The sequence below is a fragment of the Salvelinus fontinalis genome, chromosome 3, assembly GCF_029448725.1.
Source record: "Salvelinus fontinalis isolate EN_2023a chromosome 3, ASM2944872v1, whole genome shotgun sequence".
Classification (NCBI taxonomy): domain Eukaryota; kingdom Metazoa; phylum Chordata; class Actinopteri; order Salmoniformes; family Salmonidae; genus Salvelinus; species Salvelinus fontinalis.
The window spans coordinates 25,508,371-25,525,392 of record NC_074667.1 but is presented as its reverse complement, the minus strand read 5'-3'; the positions used below and the strand labels follow the sequence as shown (position 1 = coordinate 25,525,392).

Here is a 17,022-nt window from a genome sequence, read left to right as displayed (position 1 = left end):
TATAGTTCTTTCTCTGGATATAAGGTCAATTTAGATAAAAGCGAAATCTTACCGTTGTCTGTCTTTGACCATCATACCATCAAGCACAAGTTTCCTTTTAGATGGTCGCCAATGGGCTTCACATATTTGGGCATAATGGTGGATGGTAACCTGAACAACCTCTATAAACTCAATCTGGCCAATTTGTTGCAAAAGGTGGAGGGTGACCTTTGTAAATGGATGGACTTACCTCTCACTCTACTGGGTAGAATCAATGTAATTAAAATGAATGTCCTGCCCAGATTTCTATATCTGTTTCAATCTCTCCCTATCCCTGTTCCCGCAGCATTCTTTTCCTCTCTCGACAAGATGACCAGACGGTTTATCTGGCACGGCAAAACCCCTAGGGTTGGCCTGGATAAACTGACCCTGGATTACAGTCAAGGGGGCTTAAACCTCCCCAATTTTAGAATGTACTACTGGGCAGCACAGTCTAGGTTTCTGGCTCAGAGTTTTGACAAGGGTCCCTCTCCCTCATGGTTGAACATTGAAAAGCTTGAGGTAAATGATGACACTGGGGCAGAATTGTTTTACAAATGGGACAGAAAATCTATAAAAACCATCACAGACAACCCTTTAATCATACATTCTGTCCTGGCATGGTGCAAACTGCATGAGCTGTTCGGACGAGGGGGATTCCTTTCCCCTAAAACCCCTTTATGGAACAATAGATTGATTCCTATGTTCTTCCAGAATAGTAACTTTAGACCATGGTCTGATAAGGGGATCACTCTTCTGGAACATTGTTACGAGGAGGGAGTTCTTATGTCTTTTGATCAGCTGAAACAGAAATACCACTTGCCTAACAGGGACTTCTTTAGCTACCTACAAATACAAAACTTTATTAGGGTGTCTCTCAAAGGACAATGGAACCTACCTAAGATGTCACCTATTGAACAACTCTGCCACGCAGACCAACCACTGTTCAAGACCATTTCCCGTGTTTACGATGCTCTTATGTCAGGACTAACACTGCCTGGGCTAGATAAACCCCGACTTAGATGGGAAAAAGATCTGGGTATTGATCTTGATGAGGGTCTATGGAGTGACCTATGCAGGGATGGTGTTACATCCACATTGAACTCCAGATACAGACTGATCCAGTTTAATTTCCTCCATCAGCTCTATTTCACCCCATCTAGACTGCACAAGTTCAACCCTGATATCTCCTCCCTATGTTTTGATGTGGCTCAGATGAAGGAACATTCCTCCATTCCACTTGGCAGTGTTCAAAACTACACGGTTTCTGGCAGGGGGTATGCGATACCATATCCTCAATTCATGGGGTTGCAGTCCCTCTAGACCCGGAGGTCTGTCTATTGAGTAACTTTACTAACTCCAATCTTAGGCAAAGCCATACTATAAAGCTAACATAAATATTGCTAGCGATTGCCAAGAAATGTATCGCCTTGAAATGGAAAATGGATTCCCCCCTGCCAGTTGCAATGTGGCTATCAGAAGTTAATAGTTGTATCCCACTGGAGAAAATTACTTACCGCTTGAGGAATAAGTTAAATACATTTTACAGAATTTGGCAACCTTTTATTGACTATATGGAGAATCTCCCCCCACATCACATTGAATGAATCTCTATATTATCCTTATATAATGTTTCACACGTAATGTATAATATGTAGCCTACGGCAGGTGACCATATGATCCAATGTCTCATTATAATTTTTTTTTATTGTATGTCTGTATATATAATTATAATTTTTTTTCTTTTTTTTTTCTTTGTTATGCTCATCTGTTATTGTCACTTTGTCCTATTGTTGTCTAATATCTTTTCACGTTTGTCTTGAATGTTGTTAATTGGAAAATGCAAAAATAAAATATTTAAAAAAACAAACAAAATAAATCTACTTAAAAAAAATTGGTCAAGACTTTAAAATAGTTGTCTAGCGATGATCGACAAACAATTTGACAGAGCTTGAAGAGTTTTGAAATGAATAATGGGCCAATGTTGCACAATCCAGGTGTGGGAAGCTCTTAGAGACTTACCCATAAAGACTCACAGATGTAATCACTGCTAAAGATGATTGTAACATGTATTGACTGAGAGGGTTAAATACTTATCTAATCAAAATATATTTGTTTTTCATATATTTTTTGCAAATGTTTGAATTTTTCTGGCACGTTGACAGAGTATTTGGTGTTGACAAAAAAGTACAATTAAATCCCTTTTAATCCTACTTTGAAACACAACAACATTTTGAAAAAGTCAAGGCATGTGAATACTTTCTGAAGGCACTGTATGTATAGCTACTGTAGCTAGCTGACTATATATCACCAGTCTATTAGGATTTTAAAAGTGTAGGTAGCTAGCTATGTAGCCCTTCATTAATTTACTTACAGTTCTCTGCACTCCCGCTAAAAATAACATCGTGCACTTTTCTTCTCTTTGGTGTTGGCACCTCCATAAATCCTCTTGAAGCTAGGGAGAATTTTTATGTTTGGAAAAATCCGGTCCGGTTGAAATATTATCGATTATTGATGTTAAAAACAACCTGAGGATTGATTATTAAAAACGTTTGTGTCACGATCGTGTGGAGGATTGACGGACCAAAACGCAGCTTTAGGAAAATAAGCCATCTCCTTTTTATTAACGAAGAAGGCAAACGAAACAAAAACACTTAAACACTAAACAAAACAAGAAAACGATCGTGAAGCTAAACAACGATGTGCACACACTGGCTTACAAACGTATCACACAGACAACTACTCACAACAAATGAAAGCCTATGGCTACCCTAAATAAGGCTCCCAATCAGAGACAACCGAAATCAGCTGTCTCTAATTGGGAACTCATTCAGGTAACCATAGACTCTCCTAGACAACTAAACATACATAGACAACGCTAGACACATGTACTCAACACAAACCCATATACTACACCCAACAACCCCTTTACCATAGAAACACCCAAAACCAACAAAACACAAACATTCCCCATGTCACACCCTGACCTAACTAAAATATTAAAGAAAACAAAGAATACTAAGGCCAGGGCGTGACATAACCCCCCCCTTAAGGTGCGAACTCCGGGCGCACCATTACACAGTCTAGGGGAGGGTCTGGGTGGGCTTCCATCCACGGTGGCGGCTCCGGCTCTGGTCGTGGTCCCCACGTCACCACAGTCCCTAACCGCCTCCTTAGCTTCCTCCAAATGACCCCCCTCCACATTAACCCCACTGCATTAAGGGGCAGTTCCGGACTAAGGGGCAACTCCGGACTAAGGGGCAGTACCAGGGTAAGGGGCAGTACCAGGGTCAGGGGCAGCTCCGAACTAAGGGGCAGTACCAGGGTAAGGGACAGCACCAGGATAAGGGGCAGCACCAGGATAAGGGGCAGCTCCGGACTGAGGAACGGCAGCTCCGGACTGAGGGACGGCCCATGGCTGGCTGACGGATCTGGCTGCTCATGGCTAGCTGACGGATCTGGCTGCTCATGGCTAGCTGACGGATCTGGCTGTTCATGGCTAGCTGACGGATCTGGCTGCTCATGGCTGGCTGACGGATCTGGCTGCTCATGGCTGGCTGACGGATCTGGCTGCTCATGGCTGGCTGACGGATCTGGCTGCTCATGGCTGGCTGACGGATCTGGCTGCTCATGGCTGGCTGACGGATCTGGCTGCTCATGGCTAGCTGACGGATCTGGCTGCTCATGGCTAGCTGACGGATCTGGCTGCTCATGGCTGGCTGACGGATCTGGCTGCTCATGGCTGGCTGACTGATCTGGCTGCTCATGGCTGGCTGACGGATCTGGCTGCTCATGGCTGGCTGACGGATCTGGCTGCTCATGGCTAGCTGACAGCTCTGGCAGATCCTGTCTGGTTAGCGGCTCTGGCAGATCCTGTCTGGTTGGCGGCTCTGGCAGATCCTGTCTGGTTGGCGGCTCTGGCAGATCCTGTCTGGTTGGCGGCTCTGGCAGATCCTGTCTGGCGGGCGGCTCTAGCGGCTCCTGTCTGGCGGGCGGCTCTAGCGGCTCCTGTCTGGCGGACGGCTCTGTAGGCTCATGGCAGACGGGCGGCTTTGCAGGCTCATGGCAGACGGGCGGTTTTGCAGGCTCATGGCAGACGGATGGCTCAGACGGCGCTGGGGAGACGGATGGCTCAGATGGCGCTGGGGAGACGGATGGCTCAGATGGCGCTGGGGAGACGGATGGCTCAGATGGCGCTGGGGAGACGGATGGCTCAGATGGCGCTTGGCAGACGGGCAGTTCAGGCATCGCTGTGCAGACGGCAGACTCCTGCCGGCTGAGGCGCACTGTAGGCCTGGTGCGTGGTGCCGGGACTGGTGGCACCGGGCTGGGGACACGCATCTCAGGGCTAGTGCGGGGAGCAGCAACAGGACGCACAGGACTCTGGGGACACACAGGAGGCTTGGTACGTGGTTTAGGCACTGGTGGTAAAGGGCTGGAGACACGCACCATATGGCTAGTGCGTGGAGGAGGCACTGGTGGTACTGGGTTGGGGCGGGGAGGTGGCGCCGGAAATACCGGACCGTGCAGGCGTACTGGCTCCCTTGAACGCCGAGCCTGCCCAACCTTACCTGGTTGTATGCTCCCCATCGCCTGACCAGTGCGGGGAGGTGGAATAACCCGCACCGGCCTATGTAGGCGAACCGGGGACACCATGCGTAAGGCTGGTGCCATGTACGCCGGCCCGAGGAGACGCACTGGTGACCAGATGCGTTGGGCCGGCTTCATGACATACGGCTCAACGCTCAGTCTAGCCCGGCCGATACGTGGAGCTGAAATGTACCGAACCGGGCTATGCACGCGTACAGGAGACACCGTGCGCTCTACTGCGTAACACGGTGTCTGCCCGTACTCTCGCTCTCCACGGTAAGTACAGGGAGTAGGCGCAGGTTTCCTACCTGACTTCGCCACCCTCCCTTTAAGGCCCCCCCCAAGAAATTTTTGGGTTGTACTCACGGGCTTCCAGCCTTGTCTCCGTGCTGCCTCCTCATATCGCCTCCTCTCGGCTTTAGCTGCCTCCAGCTCTTCACGAGGAAGGCGATATTCTCCCGGTTGTGCCCACGGCCCCTTACCATCCAGTATCTCCTCCCATGTCCACGAATCCTGTGTAGGTGGGTCCTGTTGCCGCTTTCCATGCCGCTTGGTCCTGTATTGGTGAGTAGTTCTGTCACGATCGTGTGGAGGATTGACGGACCAAAACGCAGCTTTAGGAAAATAAGCCATCTCCTTTTTATTAACGAAGAAGGCAAACGAAACAAAAACACTTAAACACTAAACAAAACAAGAAAACGATCGTGAAGCTAAACAACGATGTGCACACACTGGCTACAAACGTATCACATAGACAACTACTCACAACAAAGGAAAGCCTATGGCTACCCTAAATAAGGCTCCCAATCAGAGACAACCGAAATCAGCTGTCTCTAATTGGGAACTCATTCAGGTAACCATAGACTCTCCTAGACAACTAAACATACATAGACAACGCTAGACACATGTACTCAACACAAACCCATATACTACACCCAACAACCCCTTTACCATAGAAACACCCAAAACCAACAAAACACAAACATTCCCCATGTCACACCCTGACCTAACTAAAATATTAAAGAAAACAAAGAATACTAAGGCCAGGGCGTGACAGTTTGACATGTTTTTACGAACTTTACAGATACTTTTTGGAATTTGTCAAGCCTTGATGACCTGCCTAAGGCTGTGGAATACTGAACATAACGCGCCAAACAAATGGAGTTTTTTTAATATAAAAATAATCTTTATCGAACAAAAGGAACATTTATTGTGTAACTGGGAGTCTCGTGAGTGCAAACATCCGAAGATCATCAACGGTAAGCAATTCATTTTATTGCTTTTCTGGCTTTCGTGACCAATCTACATTGCTGCTAGTTGTTCTTAATGTTTTGTCTAGTGATTGATAAACTCACACAAACGCTTGGATTGCTTTCGCTGTAAAGCATATTTTCTAAATCTGACTCGACAGGTGGATTAACAACAAGCTAAGCTGTGTTTTGCTATATTGCACTTGTGATTTCATGCTTGTAAATATTTTTAGCAATTTTCTTTGAATTTGGCGCTCTGCAATTCAGCGGTTGTTTAAGAAAATGATCCCGCTAAAGGGATCCGTGCGTCAAGAAGTTTTAAGGGCACTAGCTACTTATTCACTAGGGTGAACACTGACTATCTGAGTGCTGCTCATCTGAAACTGCAGATACTGTGCTAGCTTTGGTGCTACCTTAGCTAGCTAGCTAGTTAGCCTAGCTAAAATAGCCAACCTTGCATTGCATCATCCTGTATAAAACTATTTGTACACATATTACATCATCACCAATAGTTCACTAGTTACACAACATAGGAGTACATTTATAAAATGTTCATAAACTTTTACTCGTTTTAAACTTTCAAAACATTTATACACTGAGAAAACAAAACATTAAGAACACCTGCTCTTTCCATGATAAACTGACCAGATGAATCCAGGTGAACGCTATAATCTGTTATTGATGTCACTTGTTAAATCCACTTCAATCAGTGTAGATGAAGGGGGGGAGACAGGTTAAATAATGATTTTTAAGCATTGATAAAATTGAGACATGGATTGTGTGTGTGCCATTCAGAGAGTGAATGGGCAAGACAAAATACTTAAGTGCCTTTAAACGGGGTATGGTAATAGGAGTGTGTCATGAACTGCAACACTGCTGGGTTTTTCATGCTTAATAGTTTCCCGTTGGTATCAACAATGGTCCACCACCCAAAGGACATCCAGCCAGAAAAAACAATGGGAAGCGTTGGAGTCAACATGGGCCAGCATTCCTGTGGAACACTTTTGACAACTCGTAGAGTCCATGCCCTGACGAATTGAGTATGTTCTGAGGGCAAAAAGGGGGGAATAACTCAATATTAGGAAGGTGTTCCTCATGTTTGGTATACTCAGTGTACATTGGAGCGCTCGTGAATATAAGGGAAAGGGGGATACCTGGTCAGTTGTCCAACTGAATGTATTCAACTGAAATGAGTCATCCACATTTAACCCAAGCCCTCTGATTCAGAGAGATGCAGGGGGCTGCCATAATCGACATCCACAGCACCCAGGAGCCAGGGGGTTAACTGCCTTGCTCAAGGGCAGAACGACGGATTTTTACTTTGTCAGCTTGGGGACTCAGTCCAGCAACCTTCCGATTACTGGCCCACACACTTATTTACTTACTTACACACTTACCAATAGACTACCTAGCTACCTCTCAGCAAACCCTGCAAAGAGAAAGAGAGAGCGCATAGTGCAAGCTGCTGAACTGAAGAAATACATGGAAGACCAATAAAAATGGAAAGAGAGGAGAAATTGCGCATTGCTCCATTCTTCTCACAAGCCGTCCTCAACTCCTTTTCCCTTTACCAGGAACGGGCAGCTGCCTCTGGGGACCGGGAGCAACCAACGGTGTATTTGTGATTGGGGGATCACTGTTGCAAAACCACATAAATCCAATAGCTTGGCGCTTTACAGTGGGATTTTTTCTTCACAATCAATCATACTCATCATGGTATATTATTGAGGGGGTCAAAATGTCCTGTTTATAATATTGTGGGGGGGTCATGATGCATCCCCCCAAGTTACGTGCCTAAATATGATAAAGTAGTCAATTCATTAAAGCTGCAATCTGGATTAGTTTCTAAGCCGTTTTCAATCAATGTCAAAGGACATCAAGCGCAGTGAGCAGTGAGGTTTGAAGCTAGTGTACAGGCTGTCTCACTAATAGACTTATGGAAAGAAGATGTATTCATCAGTTCACCCAATCATTTTATCCTCTAGCATAAGAAATACTGTTTCAATATTACAAAAGTGCTCCGTAGAACATTCTACCTGTGGCTATTCAGAACTCCTCCATTCTTCCTGATCTAGATCTTTCCCCCTCTGTCTCTCTCTCTGTTTAGGAAGGGCACCTTGCTCTTGAATAACGGCTTTGCAGTGATAGCTGCTCTTTTGTTAGCCCTGGGTGAGAAGGCTCGATCTTTCGAGATGCTCATCATCGGTCGTTTCGTCATGGGGGTGGACTCTGGTGAGTGCTCTTTCTGCTAGGCTGGAGAAATCTGACCATTATCCCCCAACTATCTAAAAATAGTCTCAACCAGGAGATTCTCAAGACTCTTAGATGACTCACCAACAACATACTATTCACAATTATAGTAAGTATATAGAACAAGCTGAGTGATTACATCAGTGCCAATAGCCCAATACAATTGTTTCATTAGGGTGTGTTCTCACCCATATACACACATTACCCCATATTGACAAAGTGAAAACATGTTTTTAGACATTTTTGCAAATGTATTGAAATTGAAATACAGAAATATATAATTAACGTAAGTATTCATAAGTATGAGATATTTCTGTATTTCATTTTCAATACATTTTTTTTTTTTAAATTCAGGCTGTAACACAACATATTTTCTGAAAACACTGCATTCCTCTCATGGGCATTGTGAAACGACACATAATCTTTGATCTACACTTGATTTCAAAGAATTTTTACTTTGAGATTCCATTGAAATTCATGTGAAGAATGTTTTGTATATACAGCATGGCTAAATGACTAGGACAGTTTTGTATTTTTACTATTCAGGCGTGTTTACACGGTGAGGTTTTCAACCCACAACAATTGATCACTTTTAAAGAGTAAATCCTATGCAGTCCATATTGAACTTAATATCCATCGATGTTGTACTTGTTGGCTTGTGTTTCCAGGTATTGCTCTCAGCGCCCTGCCCATGTATCTGGGCGAGATATCCCCCAGACACATGAGAGGCTCCATTGGCCAATTCAACTCCATCCTCATCTGTCTGGGGGTGTTCACTGGACAAGTCCTGGGACTTCCTGAACTTCTGGGCCAGGTTAGTACTGTTGGTGATGGATTCCACAATACAGTACTCATATTAGGACGGTAATTGTGATTCTGTCCTGATGTGGATACCGTACTGAAGAGTTTAGTGAGTGTCAAATCTAAACTTGAGATATGAGAGCAAAACTTGAACTGTCATGGCAAATCTCATGTTTTATCTCTACATCATGTATGCGTTATTATTTCATGTCAGGATGTGTCTAATCAAATTAGTAAGCCTCCCCAACCACATTTATCCTACCTTGGCCAGTGACACTCCAGCCCAGCAGACCTGGGTGAAATACGTACGTAAAATAGTTCTACTTTCAAATACTTGAGAGATTCACTTGATTTAGCTTGCCCTGTACAATGAAATCAATGGAATAGGCACAAATGTCCTGCCTGCATCTCGGTCGAGCTTAATAAAGGACAGCTCATTATTTGCGAGTATTTGACATTTGTTATACCCTGGTCGGCAGTCCGATCATGTACTTCATCATATTTCCAATCCACGTTTTGAAGATAGGTGTAAAATGTTCCGCTCCCACTCAACAGTACTCAGTCAACCCTGATTCACTAATGTGATTCTCTCCTTCGCTGCATTTAAAATGAATATGGTTAACTTTGCCCCAAGGAAATACTAATCTGCCAAATTCTGCCGGGTTATCTGTAGGATTGCACAACAGAGTGTCTTACAACCCAAAATATTGTACTGATAATGGCCATGGCTAATGAAAGCTTGCACCTCTCAGTTGCACAAGCCATTCCCTTGTGTTGCTTTCTATCTGGCTATTGGCTATTGGTCCTTCTATCTGGATAATTTATCCTGTGTGGTATAAATACAGTAAATGTCTGGATCCTTTTTCCCCCTTTACTCTCTTCCAGTATCAAAGAGTGCAGCAGGTGAAACACCCCACTTTATCCGAGCTGCATTAGTATACGCATAAAAAGTCCCAGTGCAAAGTTACATTTACATTTACATTTAAGTCATTTAGCAGACGCTCTTATCCAGAGCGACTTACAAATTGGTGCATTCACCTTATGACATCCAGTGGAACAGCCACTTTACAACAGTGCATCTAAATCTTTTAAGGGGGGGGGGGGGGTCAGAAGGATTACTTTATCCTATCCTAGGTATTCCTTAAAGAGGTGGGGTTTCAGGTGTCTCCGGAAGGTGGTGATTGACTCCGCTGTCCTGGCGTCGTGAGGGAGTTTGTTCCACCATTGGGGGGCCAGAGCAGCGAACAGTTTTGACTGGGCTGAGCGGGAACTGTACTTCCTCAGTGGTAGGGAGGCGAGCAGGCCAGAGGTGGATGAACGCAGTGCCCTTGTTTGGGTGTAGGGCCTGATCAGAGCCTGGAGGTACTGAGGTGCCGTTCCCCTTACAGCTCCGTAGGCAAGCACCATGGTCTTGTAGCGGATGCGAGCTTCAACTGGAAGCCAGTGGAGAGAGCGAAGGAGCGGGGTGACGTGAGAGAACTTGGGAAGGTTGAACACCAGACGGGCTGCGGCGTTCTGGATGAGTTGTAGGGGTTTAATGGCACAGGCAGGGAGCCCAGCCAACAGCGAGTTGCAGTAATCCAGACGGGAGATGACAATTTGCCTGGATTAGGACCTGCGCCGCTTCCTGTGTGAGGCAGGGTCGTACTCTGCGGATGTTGTAGAGCATGAACCTACAGGAACGGGCCACCGCCTTGATGTTAGTTGAGAACGACAGGGTGTTGTCCAGGATCACGCCAAGGTTCTTAGCGCTCTGGGAGGAGGACACAATGGAGTTGTCAACCGTGATGGTGAGATCGTGGAACGGGCAGTCCTTCCCCGGGAGGAAGAGCAGCTCCGTCTTGCCGAGGTTCAGCTTGAGGTGGTGATCCGTCATCCACACTGATATGTCTGTCAGACATGCAGAGATGCGATTCGCCACCTGGTCATCAGAAGGGGGAAAGGAGAAGATTAATTGTGTGTTGTCTGCATAGCAATGATAGGAGAGACCATGTGAGGTTATGACAGAGCCAAGTGACTTGGTGTATAGCGAGAATAGGAGAGGGCCTAGAACAGAGCCCTGGGGGACACCAGTGGTTAGAGCGCGTGGTGAGGAGACAGATTCTCGCCACGCCACCTGGTAGGAGCGACCTGTCAGGTAGGACGCAATCCAAGCGTGGGCCGCGCCGGAGATGCCCAACTCGGAGAGGGTGGAGAGGAGGATCTGATGGTTCACAGTGTCGAAGGCAGCCGATAGGTCTAGAAGGATGAGAGCAGAGGAGAGAGAGTTAGCTTTAGCAGTGCGGAGCGCCTCCGTGATACAGAGAAGAGCAGTCTCAGTTGAATGACTAGTCTTGAAACCTGACTGATTTGGATCAAGAAGGTCATTCTGAGAGAGATAGCAGGAGAGCTGGCCAAGGACGGCACGTTCAAGAGTTTTGGAGAGAAAAGAAAGAAGGGATACTGGTCTGTAGTTGTTGACATCGGAGGGATCGAGTGTAGGTTTTTTCAGAAGGGGTGCAACTCTCGCTCTCTTGAAGAGGGAAGGGACGTAGCCAGCGGTCAGGGATGAGTTGATGAGCGAGGTGAGGTAAGGGAGAAGGTCTCCGGAAATGGTCTGGAGAAGAGAGGAGGGGATAGGGTCAAGCGGGCAGGTTGTTGGGCGGCCGGCCGTCACAAGACGCGAGATTTCATCTGGAGAGAGAGGGGAGAAAGAGGTCAGAGCACAGGGTAGGGCAGTGTGAACAGAACCAGCGATGTCGTTTGACTTAGCAAACGAGGATCGGATGTCGTCGACCTTCTTTTCAAAATGGTTGACGAAGTCATCTGCAGAGAGGGAGGAGGGGGGGGGAGGGGGAGGAGGATTCAGGAGGGAGGAGAAGGTGGCAAAGAGCTTCCTAGGGTTAGAGGCAGATGCTTGGAATTTAGAGTGGTAGAAAGTGGCTTTAGCAGCAGAGACAGAAGAGGAAAATGTAGAGAGGAGGGAGTGAAAGGATGCCAGGTCCGCAGGGAGACGAGTTTTCCTCCATTTCCGCTCGGCTGCCCGGAGCCCTGTTCTGTGAGCTCGCAATGAGTCGTCGAGCCACGGAGCAGGAGGGGAGGACCGAGCCGGCCTGGAGGATAGGGGACATAGAGAGTCAAAGGATGCAGAAAGGGAGGAGAGGAGGGTTGAGGAGGCAGAATCAGGAGATAGGTTGGAGAAGGTTTGAGCAGAGGGGAGAGATGATAGGATGGAAGAGGAGAGAGTAGCGGGGGAGAGAGAGCGAAGGTTGGGACGGCGCGATACCATCCGAGTAGGGGCAGTGTGGGAAGTGTTGGATGAGAGCGAGAGGGAAAAGGATACAAGGTAGTGGTCGGAGACTTGGAGGGGAGTTGCAATGTGGTTAGTGGAAGAACAGCATCTAGTAAAGATGAGGTCAAGCCTATTGCCTGCCTTGTGAGTAGGGGGGGAAGGTGAGAGGGTGAGGTCAAAAGAGGAGAGGAGTGGAAAGAAGGAGGCAGAGAGGAATGAGTCAAAGGTAGACATGGGGAGGTTAAAGTCGCCTAGAACTGTGAGAGGTGAGCCGTCCTCAGGAAAGGAGCTTATCAAGGCATCAAGCTCATGAAGTTACACTTCACTTTTCTATTTTTGGAGTTATTACATAGACCTGATCAGAAGGCCCAAATCATGTCGGAAAATGTTTTTCCGGAGTGTGATGTAATATGGCATATTCCCTATACTGTAAACTCCAACAGAAAAAACGTAAAATGTATAAGTTCAAACTTAACCAAATCGTTTGCACTCATGACTACTGGTTTCAATTAAATTTTTTGCCAACTTACAAGCAAATACTTAATGAATTTATTGTTACAAATCAACTTACAAGGTTGTTAGCCAATTAGCCTGCTAACGTTAGCACTACTAGCCTGCTAACATTACGTTAGCACTGAATGATTCAGCCAGTTGCGATCAACACCTAGCTTACAGCTACATTAAAGTAAACCAACGTTTTGGAAATACATTACGTCATCGAACCAGTTATCAAAAAATGTTAGCTACTGTATATGCAGTTATCTTAACCAGCAAGCTAGCTAGCCAGCTAAAGTTAGCTATTTAGCCAACTAGCTATTAGCCTAGCCAGCCTAACCAACCACCACGGTTATGGTCGGAAAGCTAGGGCCCAACTACTGGAGACTAGCTAGAACACAACTAACACAACAAAAATATAACCGCAGATTAAAAGCAAAGAGAGAGCAGAGATTTACAGATTGATGGTTGGGGCCAATCCGATGGTAAAACCTTTAAGAGTGCAGGCTGAGTTGGCTATCAAAGCGATGGGTGGTCGGGCAATTCACCGGGCCTGATGTCAGTCAGCTAGCACACTAGCACTAAGCCAAGGTGGAAAAAGTTACAAAACTCCCATAGCCTACTTCAGAGAACCTACTGAAAAGTTGATAAAACAGAAAGAACAGACGAGTAACTACAGGTATGATTTTGTCTTTCGTTTTAAGCCCCCAGAAAGAAATCACCAGAGCCTGCTGTTCCCACTAGATAACACAGCCGCAAAGTCCTTGAATAGCATGAGGTGTGGCTAATGTTAGCGAGCTTGAGCTAGGTACCGAGTTAGCATACGTACTCAGTAGCACAGAGTAGATCCTTCATATGACGTTGAGAAATAGTTTATTGTGGTTTGTTCAGAAGTTATCCGGAAATAAAAATGTAATAACCCAAAAACAGAACTATGTTTGTGCTTATTGCTAACCAGATCTTGACTATAACTAAGTCTTTGACCACACTGTGTTGTTACATCGGTGAGTAAAAACTCATGCTTCCTGAAGTATCTTTCAGTAGATTGGACTAGAATGTACCAACAAGAATGTACCAACAAGATTGTTCTTGCTGCGAAGAGACAGACTCATTTGTTTTGGTACTGTCCATACAGTATGTAGCTTGCTTTTGGTCACAGGTCCAGGAATGGCTGAAGAATTGCAATATTTACCTGGAGCTAACCCTGCAGATAGCACTACTGGGTGAACAGAAAAGTCATAGTCAATCGATCAATAATATTTTAATACTTTTAGCAAAAATATTTATTTTCAATTGAAGAAACAATGAGAATGGAAAGGTTCAGAACTTTTGTGAAACATCACAGCACAGTTGAAAAATATATGGCAAATAGAAATCCAATATGGATGGTGTTGAGATACATGGGAGGGTTTGAATTGAGCTGAAGGTTGAGACTAATAACCACAAGATAACTTATGTAAAAACATACTGTGTCCGTAAAACATACATAGGTTAAGAACTTTTGTGAAAGAGCACAGTTTGAAAGATATAGAAATCGAAATCCAACTGGATGACATCAGAAATAGATGGGAGAGGTTGAGGGTAGAGGAAGGACAGGAGTAAAAACAAACAAAATAGAATAACACACATGGAATCATGTAATAACCCAGAAAGTGTTAAACAAATCAAAATATATTGTATATTTCAGATTCAGCAAAGTAGCTACCCTTTGCGTGATGACAGCTTTGCACACTAACCAGCTTCATGAGGAATACTTTTCCAACAATCTTGAAGGAGTTCCCACATATGCTGAGCACTTGTTGGCTGCTTTTTTTCTTCACTCTGCGGTCCATCTCATCCCAAACCATCTCAATTGGGTTGAGGTTGGGTGATTGTGGAGGGCACGCCATCTGATACAGCACCATCACTCTCCTTCTTTGTCAAATAGCCCTTACACAGCCTGGAGGTGTGTTTTGGGTCGTTGTCCTGTTGAAAAACAAATGGATAGTCTCACTAAACGTAAAGCAGATGGGATGGCATATTGCTGCAGAAAGCTGTGGTAGCCATACTGGTTAAGTGTACCTTGAATTCTAAATAAATCACAGACAGTGTCACCAGCAAAGCACACCCTCACAACTCCGGTGGGAACCACACATGCGGAGATCATCCGTTCACCTACTCTGCGTCTCACAAAGACACGGCGGTTGAAACCAAAAATCTTAAAATTGGACTCATCCGACCAACGGATAGATTGCCACCGCTCTAATGTCCATCGCCCGTGTTTCTTGGCCCAATGAAGTCTCTTCTTCTTATTGGTGACATTTAGTAGTGATTTCTTTGCAGCAATTTGACCACGAAGGCCTGATTCACCCAGTCTCTTCTAAACAGTTGATGTTGAGATGTGTCTGTTACTTGGACTCTGAAGCCCAAATAAACGCTTTACAATCTGAGGTGCAGTTAACTCTAATTAACTTCTCCTCTCCAGCAGAGGTAACTTTGGGTCTTCCTTTCCTGTGGCGGTCCTCATGAGAGCCAATTTCATCATATCGCATGATAGTTTTTGCGACTGCATTTGAAGAAACTTTTAAAGTTCTAGAAATTTTCGGTATTTTTTATTTAACCTTTATTTGACTAGGCAAGTCATTAAAGAACACATTTTTATTTACAATGATGGCCTACCCCGGCCAAACCCGGACGATGCTGGGCCAATTGTGTGCCGCCCTATGGGACTCCCAATCACGGCCGGATGTGATACAGCCTGGATTGACCGACTTTCATGTCTAAAAGCCTTTTAAAATTATAAACTTGGATTAGCTAACACAACGTGCCATTGGAACACAGAAGTAATGGTTGCTGACAATTGGCCTCTGTACGCCTATGTAGATATTCCATTAAAAAATCTGCCTTTTCCAGCTACAAGAGTCATTTACAACATTAACATTTATTTTAGGTTTTATCTCTTTCATCACATTCCCAGTGGGTCAGAAGTTTACATACACTCAATTAGTATTTGGTAGCATTGCCTTTAAATTGTTTAACTTGGGTCAAACGTTTTGAGTAGCCTTCCACAAGCTTCCCACAATAAGTTGGGTGAGTTTTGGCCCATTCCTCCTGACAGAGCTGGTGTAACTGAGTCAAGTTGGTAGTCCTCCTTGCTCGCACACACTTTTTTAGTTCTGCCCATACGGTTTCCATAGGATTGAGGTCAAGGCTTTGTGATGGCCACTCCAATACATTTACATTACATTTTACATTTTAGTCATTTAGCAGACGCTCTTATCCAGAGCGACTTACAGTAGAGTGCATACATTTTATTACATTTTACATACTGAGACAAGGATATCCCTACCGGCCAAACCCTCCCTAACTCGGACGACGCTATGCTAATTGTGCGTCGCCCCACGGACCTTCCGGTTGCGGCCGGCTGCGACAGAGCCTGGGCGCGAACCCAGAGACTCTGGTGGTGCAGCTAGCACTGCGATGCAGTGCCCTAGACCACTGCGCCACCCGGGAGGTCGCCCGGGAGGTTTGACGTCATAATGACATTATTACAACAGCCCTATGACAATGTTATAATAACGTTACAATACTGTTGTGGAACAACGTTGTCATCTTCCTCCTAACTACAGAGAGTTAAACTCTGCCTCCAGCGGGTGGTCTTTGTGGACGGAGTCTGATTCTGGACAGGTGATGTCACCATCTCCCAGCATCTTCCACCAAGGCAGGCGACCGGCCTGGAGAAAGGCATTGTGGGATTGCCGGGCGCGGGCGGCTACGGGGGCAGAGCGACTCCTGAACACGACACAGTCGGTTACTGTGGCGACACTGAGTGAGGGGGCAAACTTATGCGTCTGGCAACTACTACAATACCTTGACTTTGTTGTCCTTAAGCCATTTTGTCACAACTTTGGAAGTATGCTTGGGGTCAATGTCAATTTGGATGACCCATTTGCGACCAAGCTTTAACTTCCTGACTGATGTCTTGAGATGTTGCTTCAATATATCCACCTAATTTTGCTTCCTCATGATGCCATCTATTTTGTGAAATACACCAGTCCCTCCTGCAGCAAAGCACCCCCACAACATGATGCTGACACCCCGTGCTTCATGGTTGGGATTCTATTTTTGTTTCATCAGACCAGAGGACATTTCTCCTAAAAGTACAAACTTTGTCCCCATGTGCAGTTGCAAACCATAGTCTGGCTTTTTTATGCCCAGTTTTGGAGCAGTGGCTTCTTCCTTGCTGAGCGGCCTTTCAGGTTATGTCGATTTAGGACTCGTTTTACTGTGGATATAGCATCTTCACAAGGTCTTTTGCTGTTGTTCTGGGAGTGATTTGCACTTTTCACACCAAAGTACGTTCATCTC

General features: G+C 45.4%; 1 protein-coding gene across 2 annotated transcripts in view; it reads left to right on the top strand.

Moving 5' to 3' along the window:
- Positions 1–17,022, top strand: part of slc2a9l2 (solute carrier family 2 member 9, like 2) — a 247,011-nt gene that overhangs the window by 53,739 nt on the left and 176,250 nt on the right. For both annotated transcript variants that reach the window (XM_055910005.1, XM_055910007.1), the window contains 2 exons: positions 7,966–8,090; positions 8,777–8,922. In XM_055910005.1, coding sequence (XP_055765980.1) covers positions 7,966–8,090; positions 8,777–8,922 — 271 coding nt within the window. The remainder of the gene's footprint in view (positions 1–7,965; positions 8,091–8,776; positions 8,923–17,022) is intronic.